This window comes from Coenobita brevimanus, chromosome 65, assembly GCF_032717465.1.
Source record: "Coenobita brevimanus isolate Jiangsu-jjx chromosome 65, ASM3271746v2, whole genome shotgun sequence".
In the NCBI taxonomy this organism is placed as follows: domain Eukaryota; kingdom Metazoa; phylum Arthropoda; class Malacostraca; order Decapoda; family Coenobitidae; genus Coenobita; species Coenobita brevimanus.
The window spans coordinates 30063982-30084798 of record NC_137018.1 but is presented as its reverse complement, the minus strand read 5'-3'; the positions used below and the strand labels follow the sequence as shown (position 1 = coordinate 30084798).

At 42.4% G+C, this 20817-nt stretch overlaps 1 protein-coding gene across 1 annotated transcript in view; it reads right to left on the bottom strand.

The window, feature by feature from the left end:
- Window positions 1-20817, bottom strand: part of NfI (Nuclear factor I) — a 483234-nt gene that overhangs the window by 75564 nt on the left and 386853 nt on the right. Inside the window, exons 13-14 of the mRNA XM_080276464.1 lie at window positions 5223-5236; window positions 2286-2406 (exon numbers count right to left, since the gene is read on the bottom strand). Coding sequence (XP_080132590.1) covers window positions 2286-2406; window positions 5223-5236 — 135 coding nt within the window. The remainder of the gene's footprint in view (window positions 1-2285; window positions 2407-5222; window positions 5237-20817) is intronic.

Below are 20817 nucleotides of genomic sequence, written 5' to 3'. Positions count from 1 at the left end.
AGGTCCTTGGTATCGCTCGTGATGAGGTGAAGGCACTCCTGTTCCTGGACAGTGCGCCTGTGCATCCATCTGAGAAGGATTTGGTTGCTTTTGGCGGGCAGATTAGGTGCATGTTTCTGGCACCTAATACAACTGCCCTGTTTCAATCAATGGCCCAGGGTGTTATTGTGGTTGCCCAAAGACTGTACTGATGGAAGTTCCTGAACGAGGTGCTGGTGGTGCTGGAGGAAGAGGACACGGTCGAGGACACATGTGGGGAGCAGACCGTGCAGAACCTTCAGTGTTATGACCTGAAGTCTGCAGTGTTGAACTGGGTGAACGTGTGGAAGGAAGTCACTGTCAAAACCCTCGAAAGAGGTTCGTCTCATCTCTTGCAGGGAATCAGAGCCGAGCACAACTTTGAGAGGTTTGACATGGATGATTTCCACAGTTGCCTTACAACAGCAGGAGAGCAGGTGGATGTCAATGATGTAGACGGACGACGACAGAAGCGATCCTGGTTATCAGACCATGTCTGATGAGATCGCCGCTGCTGCCTCTGTGGGCATGGAAGAGGACAGCAGGACTGACAAGGACAAGGATGAGGACCTTGACTCACAGCCCTCTGCAACTCCTTCAATCCCTCGTCTCAGTGTCCTCCGTGGTTACCTGGATGGGGTGCTGTTGTATGCTGAGCATCCACACTGTGACAGGGAGTTGGTGCTGCTCCGCCTGGCGATGCAGCTGTCGGGAGTCCGGGACACTGTCATCCTCTGGCAGAATCGTCAGTCCTATCATCAGACCAGGATCAACTCATTCTTCAAGCCTCCGACCCCCACGAGTCCCAGCCCATTCTCACCACCACCACAACGACCACCACCACCACCTCGTTTCCTGCCTTCACCTTTGGACCCGCAACCGAGTACCTCGACAGCTGTTAAGTCTCTGTTGGACGTAAGTTTGCTGCTATCTTCGGAGTCTCCTGAGGTGGGTAGGCTACCATCACCACACCACACATCACCGGTCGTCGCCCACCTCCGGCAGGTTGAGGATGACGAGGAGGAGTTTCTTGATCCTTGTTAGGCGCTACTGTTTGCCAATAGACCACACGGGACAACTCTACACCTGTTGGAGGTGGCTGGTTAAGAAGCCTGTCTGCAGTGCACTGGATGGTAAGTACCCCAACTGAATGTTTTTCTGTAGGTAACTTTAGGTTTCTTTCATAGTTTCCTTGATGCTAAAATTTATTTAGGATAATCCTATATATGTTTTGATGTCATAATGTGGGAGAATGGCCCAAAAACAGCACCAAAAATAGGAGGGATACCCTACATACAGTATTGTTTAGGTAGGGTGTTTTTTGGTTTTATATATTTATTTTTTTAATGGTTTTCTTGGTGCTGAAAATTATTTTAGATAATCCTGTGTACGTTTATGGCAGAATAACCTGATATCACTACCAACATAAGGAGGGGTACTATGCATATGGTAGTGTATAGGTAGGATGTTTTTCAGGTTTTCAGTGTTTTTCTGCATGGTTTTCTTGGGATTTACCATTACTTTTGATATTCCTGTGTGTTTTTTGATGTCTAAATATGCCTGAATGACTGGAAAACTGCCAAATTAAGCATAGGTACTGTACAAATGGGTTAGGTATAGGCTGGAGGTGGGTATAGAACAGGTCTGGGTATGGTAGGGGAATAGTGTTCATTATCCACATGTTGCCACTACCCGGACATGCCTTTGGCTTTATTATGTCTGGATAAATGAGGGATTACCATACTATTCAACACCTGGGACTGATCACAGCTGATTACCTGAAGGTTCACAGGATGTAGGTGCCCCTGCCGATGTCAGTTCATTAATGTTTGTTTTCTCCTTTGACTCAAGTATGGTATGTTACTCAAAGCCAATGCAATGCCTCGGAAAGGGCAGTAGCTACTGTATTAGGGTATAATATTTTGGCAAGTGTTGTAAAAACATATTTTTCTTATTTCTCACAACAGAAGTTAAAATAAAACCAGTACTGTAAAAACCAATTCAAACAACTTATGACTAAAATCTAAAAGGAAAAGAATGTACTACTGTATACAATACAATATCACATGGTCCATATTTTCCTAGCCAACATCCTTATACATTAGTTCACTGAAGACAAGAATGTCTTCATGATAGGTAAATATAAACTGCAGTACCAAAATCTATCAACCAAGCTAAGTGGTTATGAGATAGTGATGTCTCCCACATTAATGGGTATGTGAGGGCTAGCTGGTAACGATGTCCTGGCTTAAAGGATGATAACCCACCTGTCCCTGTTGGTGGTAGTGGTGGTGGTGGTGGGGAGAGGGGTGTGATTGGGGGTCATGGCGGCTCGTGATGTAAAGCCGCAGTGCACCTTCCTGTTGGTACACCCACACACACACACGTCTCAGAGAGGCCAGCCAGCAGTCCAAATTTATTACAGGTATAATGAAGGGACACACCAATAAGAGGAAATTTTATGCAGATTAGCAATACAGTACTGAATATGCCGAGTTCTGTCTTCTACATGGTAAAGGTCTACCATGACTGCTTTACCATGTACTCGAATATTTTTATCTAAAACTGATTTGAAAGTTTCTAATTTAATAATTATCATACATTCTGCATATTTTGTATAGATGCTTTACTAGCTGCTAATAATACTTTTGGAAGTCATATAAACTTAACAAATTAATAAAGTAAAGTACATGTCAAAACAGATATACTGTACTGTATATATCCACAGAAATCTTAAGTGATGATTAAATTACAGTATATGTTGACTACTGAATGGCCCTCGATCACTGAATGCCAGTAGATACAAGACTGGATATAGGCAGCCTGAGATTATGGAGAAATGATCAAAACTGACCACTACTGTACCATCCATCATCCAATCCTATGTTGCCCCATGAGGAGCATAAGAGCCCAGGGCTAGGCAGTTGGTCCTGACATTTAAGATGAGAGTGACCAACCTCAATCATCCCTGAGTGGCATTACATGAGCAATAAACCCCAACCACCCCTTGGATATAAACCTTCACCAGCTCAATCCGACTGGAGCACAATAATTACCCACTAAACCACCAGGCGCCAATTTTTGGTTATATGGTTACCACCTAGCATAGTAAATGGTTTCCTGGTGTACAAGAAACCATTTGGCTTGTCACTCAGTGTAGAGTCACCCACAGGCAGAAGGAAGAGGAAAGAATGAAGGAAAGAAAGACAGAAGAGGGAGTGTAAAGTTACCTGTAGGCAGAAGGATGAGGAAAGAATGAAGGAAAGTAAGACAGAAGAGGATGGAAGGAAAGAAGGATGGAGGAGAGGAAAGGGCAGACACCCGACAGCAGCACTACATCGAGTGAGTGGATTGTGAGCACCCCCACTACTGTACCTGTTCTCCATATTTTGCTGCTCAGATACCAGTGGTTGTAATGGCACTGTATCACCCAGTAATGGTGAGGCACCCACCATGTGTTTTATGGGAATGCAAGCATGTATCCATGACAAAACAGCATAACAAATAAAAGCACTGTTCACTTTGAAACATAACTTACAATATATTAGATATTGAAAAAAAAAAAAAAAAAAAAAAAAAATCAGCAGATAATGCAGCAAATCACAGGCAAATGAAATGCAGCCTTTTCATTATGCAATGTTACATGGTAATAAAAAATAATTACAAATAAAACTGCAAACACCTATTAAAAAAAAATGAATATCTGAAAAATGCATTGGAAATGTAAATATTTGTGTGCTGTACTGATACATAAAATCTGTAAACATACACTTCATAAAATCAAAACAAAAACACTTTTAAGTGTTTGCCATGACTAATGAACCTAATGTACTATGCTTCTACAGTTTCTGGCATGCTTGAGTGAACAATCCACTGAATGGGCTATGAACTGAACTCCAACTGAGAAGGTTAGACAATGTGGCTGTGATCCAGATGGCACAAGCAACAATAAGAGGATGAAGCTGCATAAGTGGTTACATTTTGTAAGGACAATTGATGTAACTGGGATTGAACCAACTGGCTACATTATACTGATCTTCCAAAATACACAGGACATTTGTACTGGTTTGTCCCATTATGGCAACATATACTACTGCCATTTTTATATTACCAGTTCCTGTTCCTCACTTAACAGTTTATACATATTCCCAGAAACTACTCTATTAAGCACAAATTGCTTTATGGGATTATGTTCCAGCATGAATCATACTGTTTTCCATTACTTAGCTATAGCTAGATGTCTTAATCCCAGAAGGGGTGGCCAGAAACAAACTGCCCTCCATGACACCCTATCCTCCATCATCAAGCTGCCCTTTTTTCAACACACACCCTATCCCTCCATCTCATCCTGCCTCCCATATCCCCCCTCTCCCTCCACTACACTCACATACCCTTCTTGTCAATTTCACATTCTCCATTCTTCTCAAGGTACTTCTCCTAACACATTCCAGCACATCCACATGAACACTGTAACACTCCTTCATTCTCTCATGTGTTCCTCATAACTCCACATGCACCTCTCAAATAACTCACTTCCACTTTTCTCGCTTTTGACTTATATCCTCCCAAAAGACTCCAAACTTCACTTCCATGTGTTAGTGGGGATTACAATACTGGCATACAATAATTCTGCTTGCATGTTCACTTCACATTCCAGTGCATAAACACCGTAGCACTCCTTCATTCTTTCATGTGCTCTTTGTACCTCCACATGCTCCTCCCAAATAACTCCTCTCGCTTTTGACTTATATCCTTCCAAAAGGCTCCAAGCTTCACTTCCATGTGTTAGTGGAGATCACAGTACTGCCATGCACAACTTTGCTTCCATGTTCACTTTCCTATTCCTTATCACTGTTCTCAGCCTCCAATCTCCCTCCTCTGCTGTACCCAATCTTGCACTTTATCTTCTAAACTTCTGTCCTAGCTGATCATGTTACTTAAATATTGGAAGGCACTCACATTCTCCACTTCCTGACCATTTAGCCTCACTCTGCACTTTCAGATTTCATTCCTTTCATAGACCATAACTTTACTTTTTGCCACATTCACTTTTAGATTTGTTCCTTACATAAGCTTCCAAAGTCACCTGATGCTGAAAATAAAATGTATCTGAAGTGCACTGAGGTATGGATGCAATAGCAGTTTTAAGTAGTAAAAAGATGTTTACAGAGATAAATCCTTCAGTGAACTGTGTCATTCCTGACCCTCGCTGCATATCCTGAATGAGAGTTTAGGGAGCAAGTGTGCCTATAATGATTAACAGATTTACTGTGGAAATCTGTTACATGAATGCAGTGTTAACTGAGGAATAACTCTTGTGATCACATACCTTACCCTCACAGCCTCACTGCCTTCACTTTAATTGGAATTACAGTAACTGAAATGCTTGCAAAAGCCAAGACTTATTTAATGGATTTTAGATAACCTCAAAGTTATTAAGTCCCTAAATCAAAGTTTTTTGAAGAATGAAACAGCATACTTTGTTCTATCCAATTTACCAATAACCCAGGTATATAAAAAAAAATTTAATACTGTAACAACACTAGGAAAATAACACGATATGCAATGAAAGCAATGACTGGGTAAAGGTGTCCTTCTGGGAAAAGAATATACTGTACTGTATATGTATAGTAATGAGATGCAAGCCTGAAGACATAACACTTCAATGGAAGCGACAAAATACTTTATTTCAATGGGTCACATAAGTAGTTAGAAAGAAATGAAAACAATACCTAAGAATGGATTGTTATCTATCACTGTACTTCATGTACGACTGATACTGACGACAATGAAAACTGAGATCAAGTAGTGATCCTATGAAAGTGAAGTTTATCAAAGAGGCTAAGGAAAATTGGATATATGATGTACTATAAGTTATACAGCAAAGTAAACAGAAAAGAACAGTACTGTATACTGTAAAACACTAAAGAATGAGGAAATATTAGGAATGGCAATGGCAACATTTGAAGTAAGAAATGACTTCTGTGGCCGTTAGATACTGGAGATTCCTAGGAAACAGTTACATACCTAAGGCAAAGAAGATGAAATATGTTTATAATACAGAATTGTAATCATGTTTCATACATTTCCATTGTTTAGTATTATATCATAAAGGCTCGAACATGCATGCATGCGTCGGCCTTGGTCATCTGATGGCAGCTCTCTAAGCTGCTCGATCTCCGACAGTCTACCTATTCAGTCTCTTATCCCTGAGGTCACACTCTATGACCTCATCCACGGTCTTTTTCATTCTTTCTTTTGCAACCCTATGCTTCTTGCAAACTACGTAGTATATATATATATATATATATATGTCAAGACCAACTGCTTAGCTCCGGGCTCCTACGCTCCTCTTGGGGCAATGTAGGATTGAATGATGGATGGATGGATGGATATATATATATATATATATATATACATACAGTATATACCATACAGTAAACTCCCAATTATCCAGCGTTGTAACATCTGGCTCAACACAATCTCCAGTGCTGCTGGCTTGGCTCTGTCAAAGCAATATCCGGCATCGAAATGGGATGTAACCGGCAGATCCATGCAATATCCGGCGTCGAGGTGTATCAACCAGTTCATAAACAGTAGCCAACCAGCACTGTATTACTGTATTACTTAATTGTATTTTATGCTTAATTTTTATCATTTGCTCATGGGAATGTTTTTAAGATAAAGTGTTATGACAGATAATAATGCAATATCCGGCTAAACGCTGAATAGTGAGCTGATGGGGGGGACTATGCAATATCCAGCACTTTGCTTTAACCGGAATAGGGCCTGGCTGAATTACGGCAGATAACTGAGAGTTTACTGCCAGTGTGTGTGTGTGTGTGTGTGTGTGTATATATATATATATATATATATATATATATATATATATATATATATATACACAGTAGGTTCGCACAGTGCACGTCATCGCAATGCGCGATTCACACTGTGCATGGGTGGCCAAAAATCATAACCAAAAACCCTTCAATGCGCGAGTTTACCGCACAGAACGCGAGGCAGAGGCAAGGAGTGGCTCAAAAATGCCATTTTCTACTAGTGCACGACCACCCCTCACACAGCGCGTCATGTGTCGTCATGTTGATGCGCAGAAATTCCCAGGCATTCTACTGCGCAGCTTGGGGTACAAGGGAGCGGGCGCGTCATAACAGTCCTGGCTCGTGCACTGTGCGGATCCACTCTCTACAGCTAACCTGTCGTGTACAACGTGTGGTGTTTTTTGTGCTGCCTGTACTTCGCCGCACCATGGCTCCAACCCCAAGAGTTAAGAAACTTCTGACGCACGCCACCAAGTTAAAGATCATTAAGATGAAGGAGGAGGGTCAAGGAAACACTGCTATCGGGAGAACCCTGGGACTGGCTGAACCTACAGTGAGAACTGTGTGGAAGAACCGTGAAGCCATAAAGGCTGTAGTGAAGACGTTCGGTGCCTCTGACCTAGACAGCCGTTCGCGGGTGGGAAATTGTGCTATGATACTAATGGAGCGCTATCTTGGCACCTTCATAATGAGGAAAGAAAAGGAAGGTGTTCCACTGAATGGATGATTTATTCGGAACCAAGCCCAGCTCTTTTACAAGGCAGCATCTTGCAGGTTAAAAGTGGAAAAACCTTTCAGGGCATCGGTTGGATAGCTGGACCGTTTTCTCATGAGCAAGGAAAGCAAGGAACTCCGTTACGTGAAAGTGTCTGGTGAACGTGCCTCTGCCGATGAGCTGGCCGCGAGAGACTATCCTGCGATATTTCGAGCGTTTATTGAAGAGGGACAGTACACCAAGGACCAGATCTACAACATCGATGAAACGTCGTTATATTACAAGGCCATGCCCAAATCAACTTACATTGCTAAAAGACAGAAACAAGTCCCTGGTCGCAAGCTCCAGAAGTGCAAGATGACGGTAATGTTCGCTGTAAACCTGTCTGGGAGCCACAAGATGAGGCCAGTTGTTGTACACACAGCTTCACAACCAAGGTGCTACAAAAACCTCACGAACATGGATGCAAGTGGCGTGTATTGGTACAACTCCACAAATGGATGGATGACCGGGAACATTATGGCAGACTGGTTAACGAGGCGGTGTGTCCCTGATGCCAGGGCCAAGTGTCGGGAATTGGGCATTCCATTTAAGATGCTCCTTGTGCTTGATAATGCACCAAGTCACCCTCCATACCTTGAAGATCTTCATAAGGATTGTCGTGTTGTGTTTCTGCCGCCTTGCACGACGTCACTAGTGCAGCCACTGGATCAAGAACTAATCGCCACAGTGAAGCATTTCTACCATAAGCAAGTGTACGACTACCTACGCAGGAAGACCGACACACAAGAGGAGCTTCATGCCCTACAAGAAGATCACGACGAAGACCTTGATGAGGCATCTGCTCCCGTTCCATCTCCACCAGCACCTGTATCCCGCCCTGCCACAGATGCCATGACTGTTTAGGCATTTTGGCGTAACTTTACGGTGAAGGACGCAGTTGAATTTCTCCTACAAGCCTGGCACCAGATTACACCTGCAACGGTGAACCATGCGTGGCGAATGCTTGTGCCTCGCTTATGCATCACCCAGGAGACGGCCATTCAACCACTGGCCGAGGCTGAGGCGGCAACATTGACAGCAGCACAAGCTGTACCAGGTTTCGAGGACGTTACATTGGCGGACATACAAGAAGTGCACACTGCTACTGAGGAACAGCCTCGCGAGGAAGTGTTGCAACGGACAGACGAGGCTGACGCAGAGCCCGACGCCAGACAGAGTCAAGTTGAGCAGCCTAGTGTGATGGAAGGCAGGACTGAGCTCTGTATGTCAAACATTAGCAAGATCCTTGCTGCCGTGGATAAGCTCAAGGAAGAGGTGAAGGAACAGGAAGTGAGCAACCTAAGAACTGAGGAACTTCTGGTTGGTATCGACAAACTCTTCCATTTCTACACAGACAGGCACAGGGAAGAAATAAACAGGAGAAGACAGACGCTCATAACAAGCTACACACAGCGGGATCAAGTTGGTGAAATTGCGGAACCAGCGACATCGTCTGCTCCTGTTCCTGTTGAGGATGAAGAGGATGCAATGTCAGAAGTGTCAGCATTGGACTTTGAAAGGTTTATGGCCGAAGTGAGTGACTTTGAGGCTCCTGGGGAAGGTGATCAAGAGGAGTCTGCGGAGGGAAGTGTTGGTGCGGTGGGAGGTGCGGTGGGGAGTGCGGTGCTGTAAGTGTTGCCGTGCCTCGGAACCCCTGTTAAATTTAAGGTCATCAGGCCTGTTGTCTACTGTTGTTAAGGTGACTACCTATATTTTTGTTATTGTAGCTATAGCTTTAGTACAATGTCTGAAACATATGACCTTTATTATGTCTCTAAGGGCCAAAAAATGTCCAGGTATGAGGGGTACTGCCCATATGTAATTATTCCCATAAGATTATGTATTCCTAGTACGTGAATTTCCAGTGCGCAAGGTCGTGCACCACCCAATCTCTCGCGCACTGTGCGAGCCTACTGTATATATATATATATATATATATATATATATATATATATATATATATATATATAGATAAGTACGGCAGATAACAGAAAGTATATTGTATTTACCTAATTGTATTTACTTCATTGTGATACACAGGAAATGAGCTACGCTCGTGGGATCCTGTTTCTGTTGCTCAGTAAGTCAAATTTAGCTTTAAACTCGTTTAAGTTTTTGGACTGGACAATCTCTGTGTCCAGGCTATTCCATAGGTCTATACATCTATAAGGAAAACTATATTTCTTCATAACTTCAAGCAGCTTGGCTTCTTCAATTTCATTCCGTGTCCTCATGTTACTCTCTTATCCCATAAAAACAGGTCTTCTTTGTCAGTTTTATCTACTCACATCATCATAGTCCTGAACACTGCAATCATGTCGCCTCTCTCCTTTCTTCTAAGGCAAATCAAGCTTTTCCAGCCTCTCTCTCTATGACAGATCTGTCAGACTGGGGATCATTTTGGTTGCTCTTCTTTGTATTCTCTCAATCTTGTTTATAGCTTCCTTTTTGTGTGGGGACCACACTACTGCTGCATATTCTAACCTGGAGCGAATCATGGCCACCATCAATTTTTTCATCATCTCCTCATCCATATAATGAAAAGCTACTTGTATATTAGTCAGGAGATTATACATCTCTCTAACTGTCTTGTTAATGTGATTTTCAGGTGACAAACTATCCTGGACCAGCACTCCCAAATCTTTCTCTTCTCTCGCTTTTGTGATTGGTTCATTACCCATCAAATACTTCAGTGATGGCCCCTTGGTACGTTTACCCATTTCCAATATTGCATTGAATTTCATTTCCCACATCTGGCTCCATTCGTGTATCCTATCCAGATCCTCCTGCAGCATTTTACAATCCTCCTCAACCTCTACCTTCCTCAAGATCTTTGCATCATTATCAAACAGACTTGCATAACTGTTCACTCCATCTACCATATCATTTACGTAAATCAGGAACATTACTGGCGCCAACACCGAGCCCTGTGGGACTTCACTTGTTACTTCTCTCCATCCAGACATCCTATCCTTTATTACTGTCCTCATTTGTCTGTCTCTCAAAAAGTCTCTCATTCAATCCAGGAGGTTCCCCTTCAGTCCTCCTATATGCCCTAGTTTCCACATTAGTCTCTTATGGGGTGCCTTGTCAAAGGCCTTCTCCAAATCTAAATACACTCAATCCTTAAGTAACACGTGGTTGAGTAACACGTTTTTGTTCTAGCGCGGTCAGCATAATAAGACAAGCCATGTCAACACGCGGAAAAACTCAAGCTCACGCGGGAAGTCAGCTGGCCTGGGGACAAAATTTGAAAGCCGCGCGGTATGACGTCACCCTCTAACCTCTGGGTACATTTCCTGGGTGCATATTTCCATTCTGTATGGGTATTTATCTCAGTACCACAGCCAGCCACCTCAGCCAAACAGCCCTAGTGAGATGGGATAGGTTAGGGTAGGTTAGGTTGCTGAAATTTTGCCTGGGAAACACAGTGGGCATATTTTCGTGAAAAACCTATGGTTAGTTTTGAAACGAATGGGCAAGCATTGTTCCTGGCTGAGGGTTCCTGGTGGTTTTTATGAATACGTATACAAAATGGAAATATGTTTTCTGGGCAAACTCAAGGGCGAACGGTTTGACGAAATTTATGGGTTTCGGCAATTTCAGGGGACAAAATGGAACGACAATGTATGCTAATCCGGAAAAAAAAAAAAAAAAAATCCTTGCGTTCTCATAAGTTACAGTTCAGTTCCACATTCTTCGTTTGATTTCATGCTTCCCAACACATTTTGGACCAACTGGGCATATGGTTATCAGTCCTTTCTCATGCCTCATCTAGTTCTTACCCACAATTATCATGGATTTTGCAGTTTTAAGGAATGATATGGAACGAAAATGTTTGCTAATTAGAGGAAAAGTTACTCTTTCGTCCATGTGTTATCGTAGCGTTCAGTTCCACATTCTTCGTTCGATTTAATGCTTCCCAACACTTCCAACTAACTGAGCATACTGTTATCAATCCTTTCTCATGCTTCACCTAGTTCCACCCCACAATCATAATGGGTTTCGCAGTTTTAGGGGACGAAATGGAACGAAAATGTTTGCTAATTAGAAAAAAATACTTTCGTCTATGTGTTCTTGTTAGTGTTCAGTTCCACATTTTTCGTTCAGTTTCGTGCTTCCCAACACATTTAGGACCAACTGAGCATAGGGCTATCAAGTCCTTTCTCGCGTCTCACAGACTCTACCTCACAGTCATATGGGTTTCGAGTTTTAGGAGACGAAACTGAACGAAAATGTTTGCTAATCACACACACACACACAAAATACTTCTGCTCGTGTAAGTGAGCATTCAGTTTCACACACACACACACACACAAAATACTTCTGCTCGTGTAAGTGAGCATTCAGTTTCACATTCTTCGTTCTTCTTCCTAATAGTCTTATGTTTGTCGGATTATTTCCGGGAGGTAAATAAACGTTTCATACTAAATCTGTTTCCCCCGTCATTTTAAGTTGTATTCCGCTGTCTACTTGTTTGATACATCAGGGTTACGGCGAAATTAGGGCTTGTCCTAACCTAGCTTAACTATACCTTATAATTTAACCTAACCTAACGTAGCATCCAGTTGGGAAGTTGGGAGACGAAAATCACCTTTGAGTACATCAAGACAATCATGTTATGGCTTAAGGAACGTGATGATAAAAAGTGGGAAATTTTTCAGCAGGAAAAGGTAATTTACCACCCTGAAAATAGTCAGAAAAATACAGAAAACAAACTGGAGGAATATGAACTGAATTGGTAAGGTTCTTCCACTGCTTTAAGCGTACAAATACCAAAATAGTAAAAGAAAAAAAGAAAAACCATAGCATAAAAGAAAGCACCATCATAACGATTTGGAAGGACAGGGAGAAGATAAAGATCGTGCGTAGGAAGTGATGCAATCCTGGCAGCAGTGAAGGTTTATATGTTGTCCTGAAACTGACTGAGAAGCTTATAGGGCGTTATGTGGAGCGTCAGAGAAAGCAAACTCTCACTTTTACCCCTTTTTACCATCTTACCCCACGTATTTACCTCCACCTATATGCACCATCAGGTAAAACACTGAAAGAGATATTCATCATTCATTCATTCATCGCCAGACGCCATGTATCCCAGACAGGGTGGCCAAGGGCTTAGAGTTAATTGTTTTACAGGGAGGGGCACTAATCCTCCACCAACCCCACTTGAAAGAGATATAACTGTTGTAATTAAAAACATCAGTGGTATTAAAAATGGCATTAACAAAAACAGAAGTTGGATTGGGTCAACACCACCTCCACTGAGTACCCTTTTGTTGATACGTAGCTCCACGGTATTTTACTACCGCCCCCCAACCCCAAAGTTGTTGTCAAAGTTTCGCCTTCTCGTATCATGTGGCCTTCGGGAGAGACGTCAGGCTGTATAGTTAGACTAAAATTTACGGGTCTGGCTGTTTTAGGGAACAAAATGGAGCGAAAATGTTTGCAAACCAGAAAAAAGGTACTCTTTCATCCATGTGTTCTCCTGAGTTAGCGTTCCGTTTCACATTCTCCGTTCGGTATCGCTCTTTCCGACACATTACTCTTCATTCAGTATCGCTCTTCCCAACACATTTCGAACTGATTGAGCAGTTTAGCCATATACTTAGTTTATCAGAAATGCGTTGGGAAACGCGATATCAAACGAAAAATGTGAAACTGAACGCTAACTCACGAGAACACACGGATTAAAGTAATTTTTTCTTGTTAGCACAAATTTTCGTTCTATTTCGTACTCTAAAACTGCCAGACCCATAAATTTTTGTCTAACCATATGGCCTAAGGTCTCTCCTGAAAACCACATGATATGAGAGAAGGCGAAACTTTGACAACAACATTGGGGTTGGGGGATGGGAGGAAAATACCGGGGAGCTATGTATCAACAAAAGGGTACCCATCCCAACTTTTATTTTTGTTAATGCTATTTTTAATACCATTGATGTTTTTAATTACAACAGTTATATCTCTTTCAATGTTTTACCTGATGGTGGGTGCAAGTGGGGGTAATTTACATGGGGTTAGGTGGTAAGAAGGGGTAAAAGTGAGAGTTTTGGAAAGTTGCCAGAACACATTGTACCATTATACATGTAAACATATTGTCTGAGTGACGCGGATTTGGGTACCACGGTCCTTGTCCAGTCCCTATTGCCCGCGGTACTCAAGGATTGAGTGTACACACAATCCACCCAACCATCTCTCTCCTGAAGCACATCAATTGCTCTTGAGTAAAAACTTAATAAGTTGCAGGCACATGACCTTCCACTTACGAATCCAAACTGACTATCAGCCAAAATATTCATCTCTTCCAGATATTTTACCTGTCGATCTTTCAGAATTCTCTCGCACAATTTTGCGACCATGCTGGTTAGGGATACTGGTCTATAATTCAGGGGTTCTTCTCTGTTTCCTCCCTTATAAATTGGTACTACATTTGCCCTCTTCCATTCTTGAGGAACTTTCCCCTCTTCCAGAGAACACACAATTAAACTGTGAATCTTATCCGCCAGTTGTTCTCTGCATTCTTTCAGTACCCAATTAGAGATTCCATCTGGTCCTGGGGCTTTCCTTACATCTTGAGTTTCCAGTAATTTATAGATTTCCTGTACTTCCACTTTTATATCTTTTATCACTACATTTCTAGTCACTCCCTCTCCTTTCACAAACTCCTTTTCATTAGCGAAAACTGATTGGAAACATTTGTTCATTGTTTCTGCTTGCATTTCCGCATCTTTATAGACCTCTCCTTCTACTTTCAGTTTGGTGATTCCTTCCTGTTGTTTCAATTTGCCATTGACAAATCTATGAAACAGTTTGGGTTCATCCTTACGTTTGTCTATTATACCATTTTCAAAATTCCTTTCTTCTTCTCTACGTATTCTTGTGTATTCGTTTCTAGTTCTTTTATATTCCTCCTTTGTTTTGTTGTTACCTCTCTTTCTCCAGTTGTTCCATGCCGTGTCTCTCTCTTTTTTTGCTGTCATACACCTTCTATTAAACCACTCCTTTTTCCTGTTTTCTTTCCCCCTTATTCTTGGCACAAATTATTCCACTCCCGAATTACAGAGGCCTAGAAAAATATCCCACTTCCTCTGTATCTCTCTTGTTTCTCTGAATTTTCTCCAATTTGCATTTTTGAAAAATTTTCTCAGTCCTGTAAAGTTTGCTTTCCAAAAGTTGTATCTTCCCTGCCTTTACAGCTTGTCTCTTGGCTCCACATTCCCTATTATCATCTGGAACTCAATGACCACATGATCGCTTTTTCCAATATGACACAGATATTTCAAGAATTCTATTACATTGGGTTCTTTGATAAACAGTAAATCTAGTCTTGCTGGTGTGTCCTCACCTCGGAACCGGGTCTTTTCTTTGACCCATTGGGTCATCACATTGTTCAATGTTATATTTAATAATATAGTGCCCCACAAATCTTCGCTGCCTCCTGAGTCCCATTCCTCCCAGTTCACCTCTTTACAATTGAAGTCACCCATTAAACTTATACTGTTGCTTTTCTCGATCTTTTTCTGTAAATAACTAGCCATGTCTGACAACATTTCCTGGTATTCATCATCACTCCATGCTCTTGTCTTAGGGGGAACATAGACCACTGCCATATCTCTCTTGCTATTCTCTCCAGTTTCTATCTATCTATCTATCTATTGCCAGACGCCTCAATCCCATTTGGGGTGGCCACAAACAAATCGCCTCCAAGTCGCCCTGTCCCCCGCCATTTCACTCCCCTACTCCCAACTCACACCCCCCTCTCTCATATACCTCTCCACCCCATCCCTCCATCTCATCCTCGGCCTCCCCCTCCCTCTTTCCCCCTCCACCTCACTCACATACACTCTCTTCGTCAGTCTTTCACCCTCCATCCACTCCACATGGCCAAACCACCTCAGTGTGTTCCTCATAACGCTTCCTATCACATCCACATCAACACCACAACTCTCCTTTATATCCTCATTCGTCAGCCTGTCTCTCCAGTGACTCCACAGGCTCCTCTTAAATAACTCATTTCCACTGCTCTCACTCTTGACTTGTGTCCTTCCAACAACATCCAAGCTTCACTTCCGTACGTTAGAGTTGGTATCACAATACTGTCATGTAGTAACTTTTTCACTTCCATGCTCACTTCCCTGTTTCTTATCACTGCTTTCAAAGAACCAGCAACCTTTCTTCCCTGCTGTACCCTTTCAAGCACTTCACCCTCCAAACCTCCATCCTTACTCATCACACTACCCAAGTACTTAAACGTACTCACATTTTCCAATTCCTCACCATCCAACCTCGCTGTACATTCACTGACTTCACCTCTCTCAAAGACCATCACTTTACTCTTCCCTACATTCACCTTTAGATTCCGTTTCTTACACACTCTCTCAAACTCATCCACCAAGCCTTGCAGCTCCCCTTCGTCTTCACTCAACAACACAGTATCATCTGCAAACAACAGTACAGGGAGTTTCCAAACACTATCCTCTCTCACCAGGGCCACTCCAACATCCACTACCCTACCTTGTACCTCTTTTATTACCCCATCCATGTACAGATTGAACAACCATGGAGACATGACACATCCCTGTTTCAAACCAACTTTCAAAGAGAAAAATTCACTTAGTTCACCATCCACACAGACTGCAGCCTTCGCACCATCGTACATACTCTTCACAGCATGCAACAACTTCCCATCTACTCCATATATTCTTAACACTTTCCACAATCCTAGTCTATCCACCCTGTCATATGCTTTCTCCAACTCCATGAAAGCCGCATACAACTTCTTTCCCTTCTCTAGAAACTTTTCCACTAAAGATCTGAGAATGAATATCTGATCTACACAACCTCTTCCCTTCCTAAAGCCTCCCTGTTCTTCTCCAACTAATTTCTCTGTTCTTTCTCTAACTCTGTCAATAAGTATCCTACCATACACTTTTCCTATTATACTAAGAAGACAAATGCCCCTATGATTACCACACACTTCTTTTTCCCCTTTTCCTTTGTACAAGGGAATAATTATACCTGACTTCCAATCCTCCGGGACTCTACCTTCCTCCCAGGCCAATCTGCACATCTTCCACATCCATTCTACTACTATCTCTCCCCCATGCTTCAGCATTTCACCACACACTCCATCAATTCCTGGGGCTTTCCCTGATTTAACTTTCTTCATTGCTTCCACAACTTCTATCCTACTGATTTCTTCCTGTCTTCTCACCTCCCTCCTTCTCCCAGCCATTCCCCAGCCACTTATACTCGCATTACTTCCATCCTCCACGTTCAACAATTCCTTAAAGTGTTCTCTCCATCTGCTCACTTTTTCTCCCTTCTCCACTAGTAATCTACCATTTTTATCTTTCACTCCCCTGCTAACTTCACTTCCACCCTGTCTTACTCTTTTCACCTCTCTCCAAAACATTTTCTTACAGTCCCTCCACTTTACACTCAAATTCCTTCCAAATTCTTCATCCACTCTCTTCTTACTCTCTCTTACTAATCTTTTCACCTCTCTCTTTCTTTCTACATATAACTCTCTCTTCCGCCTCTCAACCTCTTCCACGCCCCTGTTCCTCATCCATTCATTGTATGCTTTCTTCTTTTGTGCCACAGCCTGTTTCACCTCTTCAGTCCACCACGCTGTTCCTTGCACCCCCCTCCGTCTTCTCTTCCTTCCACATACCACATCACATGCTGCACATATTTCTTCTGTAAATATTCTACACACACCTTCCACGTCCCCCATCTGCTCCAATTCATATTTGCCCAATCGTTCCTCCACTTCTCTCTTATACTCTGCCTTTTTCTCATCCTCTTGTAACCTTTCTACTCTCCTTGCAACTACTCCTTCCTCTTGTCTTTCCCTTCTTCTATTCCTCCATCTTACTTGAACTTTAATTCTGGCCACCACCAAGTAGTGGTCAGAAAGTCCACTCCCCCAACCTCTATAAACTCTTGCATCCAATATACATCTTCGCATCCTTTCATCCACACACAGATAATCAATCATTGCCTTCCTTTCATTCAGTTCACCACCCACCCTTCTCATCACTCGCCATGTATACCTGTGGATCATTTTATGCCTGAAGAGGGTATTGGCTATCACCAACCCCCTCCCAGCACAAATGTCCACTAACGCACTCCCATTCTCATCTATCTCAGCAGGCACACCCCACTCACCAACTATTCCATCCACCTTCACATTCCCAACTTTACCATTCATATCACCGATCAAAAACACTCTCTCATTCCTTCCAAACTTTTCCATGCACACTTCTACATTTGTCCAGAACTCTTCTCTCACTCTTCTAGCACAATCTTGCGTTGGCGCATACACACACACAATCACCCACATTTGTATTCCAACTTTCAACTTTACCCACACAATCCTTGATCCAACTGATCCATACTGTCTTATGCTCCTCTTCCATCTTTTACTCACAACTATACAAACTCCTTCCTTTGCCCTCTCATTCTCACCTACTCCTGCACATATACCCCATCCATACTCCCATTCTCTCACACTTTCTCCTCTCCATTTTGTTTCAGTTATTCCACATACATCCACTTTCGCATCCTCAAGCACCTGGACAATCTCTCTCTCTTTCACCTCATCATTCACTCCTCTTACATTCCATGTACTCATTACCAAGTCCTTTGTCCGGTCCTGGGTCGTCATCGTTTGGTCAGTCCTTGTCTGAGGCTTATTGTTTGTTTTTTTAGTTAGTTGTTTTCCGGGGAGGGGCACTAACCCTCCGCCAGTTTCTAATTTCATATTTATTACTTTGACCCTGCCTTCTCCCATTTCCACGGTATCTACATTTATGTTGTTCATCACTGCTATCATCACTCCTCCTCCCGTTTTTTCTTTTCTGTCTCTTCTCCACAGTTTGTATTTACCATCTCCCACATGAACATCAATATCTTCTCTTAACTTGGTCTCTACAGAGCACATAACATCAGGTTCATATACCCTCAAAAAATCGTCGATTTCTAGCCTTGCCGATATTAAACCATCAACATTAGTATATGCCACCTTCACATTATTTTTGATGTCTTTTATACTCTCTTTTCTCCTTCTCTCCATCGGTACCACTTCCTTAATTTCTGATCCATGACTTTCCAATAAAACACCGTATTCTCTTCCTCCGTTCTCTGTTCGTTTTTTACCTTTGCTTCCTTTACTATCTCCTTTATTTCAGCTCTTTCTTCCTCATTTGCATCTCTCCTAATCCAAACATTTTTTAACCCTTCCTTGTCTGATAATTTCCATGTTCTACTGAAAATTTCTTTTACTGTTGCCTGGGACTTAACTTTACCTTCAATGGCCTTGCCCCTCCTTCCCCGTACTTTCCTAACTTAAACACCTCTTCAAACTCTTCTTGAGCTTTGTTGTTTTTCTTCATAACCTTCTTAATCAAAAATTTAACAACTAATTCAGTAGTCTTAATAAGTTGTCTTACTGATGAGAATCTGCTAATGTCAATTACTTCTGGCTCAGGTACTACAGGTTCCAAGTTTACTACACCAACCTCAGCAATACTATTCTGTTTCTGCTCAGGCCAATCCTTAGTGAGTAACCATTTAGGATCTTTAAACCACAAGTTATCTTTGATCAGTCTCTTTACAGTCGAACTTCTCGAGAGCAGATCAGCTGGGTTTTGTTTGGAGGATACATGCATAAAATTATATTTGGATGACAGCTCTTTAATAGTCTTCACTCTATTGTGGATGAAAGGAATTTTACTGTCTTCCTCCCCTATCCAGTAAAGACAAATCGCCCTGTCAGTCCATTTATAGATATTCTCAAACTTAGTATCATGAGTAGTGGTTATATACCTGGCCAATTTAGTTCCTATTTCTATATAAGCCAATTCCATTTGAGGTAGGGTTCTTCCTTTAATTGGTGCAACTCTGGCTTTGGACATAATAATCTTACTATCCTCTCCTGCTGCACAACAAGCTACTGCTCCATAAGCCCTTTGAGAAGAATCACAAAATATGTGTAAATGCGACTTCTCATTACTGTTTATTTTCCTGGGAATACATATGCTTGATGTGGTTTCAAACTGCATTCTAATCTGTTCCCATTGTTCCACATATGTCTCACCTAATTCAGAGTCCCAGTTCAACCTTTCTCGCCAAGCCTCCGGCACTAAACATTTGACCCTAATAGCTATAGGACTGACCAATCCTAATGGGTCAAACAACGTGGAGACCTGACTTAACAAGGACCTCTTGGTGAGAGTAATATCTCGTTCGTTTCATTTCGATTCATTTTTAAAGGCTCCAACATCCTTGCATGCGTCGGCCTTGGTCACCTAATGGCGGCTCTCCATGCTGCATGATCTACTGCAGCCTCCCTGTTCAGTCCCTTAACCCTGAGGTCAAACTTGATGACCTCGTCCCATGTCTTTCTCCGTCTACCCCTCATAACCCCACCACCAATAATTAACACTTTCACCTTCCTCACCCAATTATCATCCCCCATCCTCTCCACATGCCCAAACCATCTCAATCTACCTCTCCTCATCACAACACCTATACACTCCAGTCCCGTCCTACCTCTCAACTCTTCCATCGTAAACCCAGCCCCCCCAAACCTTGCATGCAGGGACACGCTACACATCCACCTAATCATTGTCATTTCTGTACGTCTGAGCCTGCGAATATCCTCCTCCTTTACAGCCCAGGTCTCATTACCATACAGCATTACACTCCTATCACATGCTGCATACAAAGACCCCTTAGCACAGGGAGAGTCCTCTCAATATCAGGAGAGGCAACAGCTCCCTGAACTTCTTCCAACCACTTCTCGCCCTAGCCACAGAGCTAGCTCCAGCCCCACCACCAGCACACAACATGTCTCCCAGATAACAAAACTCTTCCACACACTCAAGAGATTCACCAGCAAGGTCAATCCTTTCACGCCTGACAATCTCCACCGTTTTTTCCTTGACATGCTGTACACATAAAATCAGCATTATCTCACAGTCTACCTCTGATACCACTACATCTCTTGTGCACCCATTTATCACAAACACCACACAAGATGGAATTACTTCCCACGCCTTTGCGACAAACTGCACATAGCCACTCTCCCTCGTCTATGACAGTACTGCCACCAACCCTAGATATCATCACTTTTGTTTTATCTGCATTTACTCTTAAGCCCTTGTGCCCCATACCATCTCTCCACTTCCTAAATCT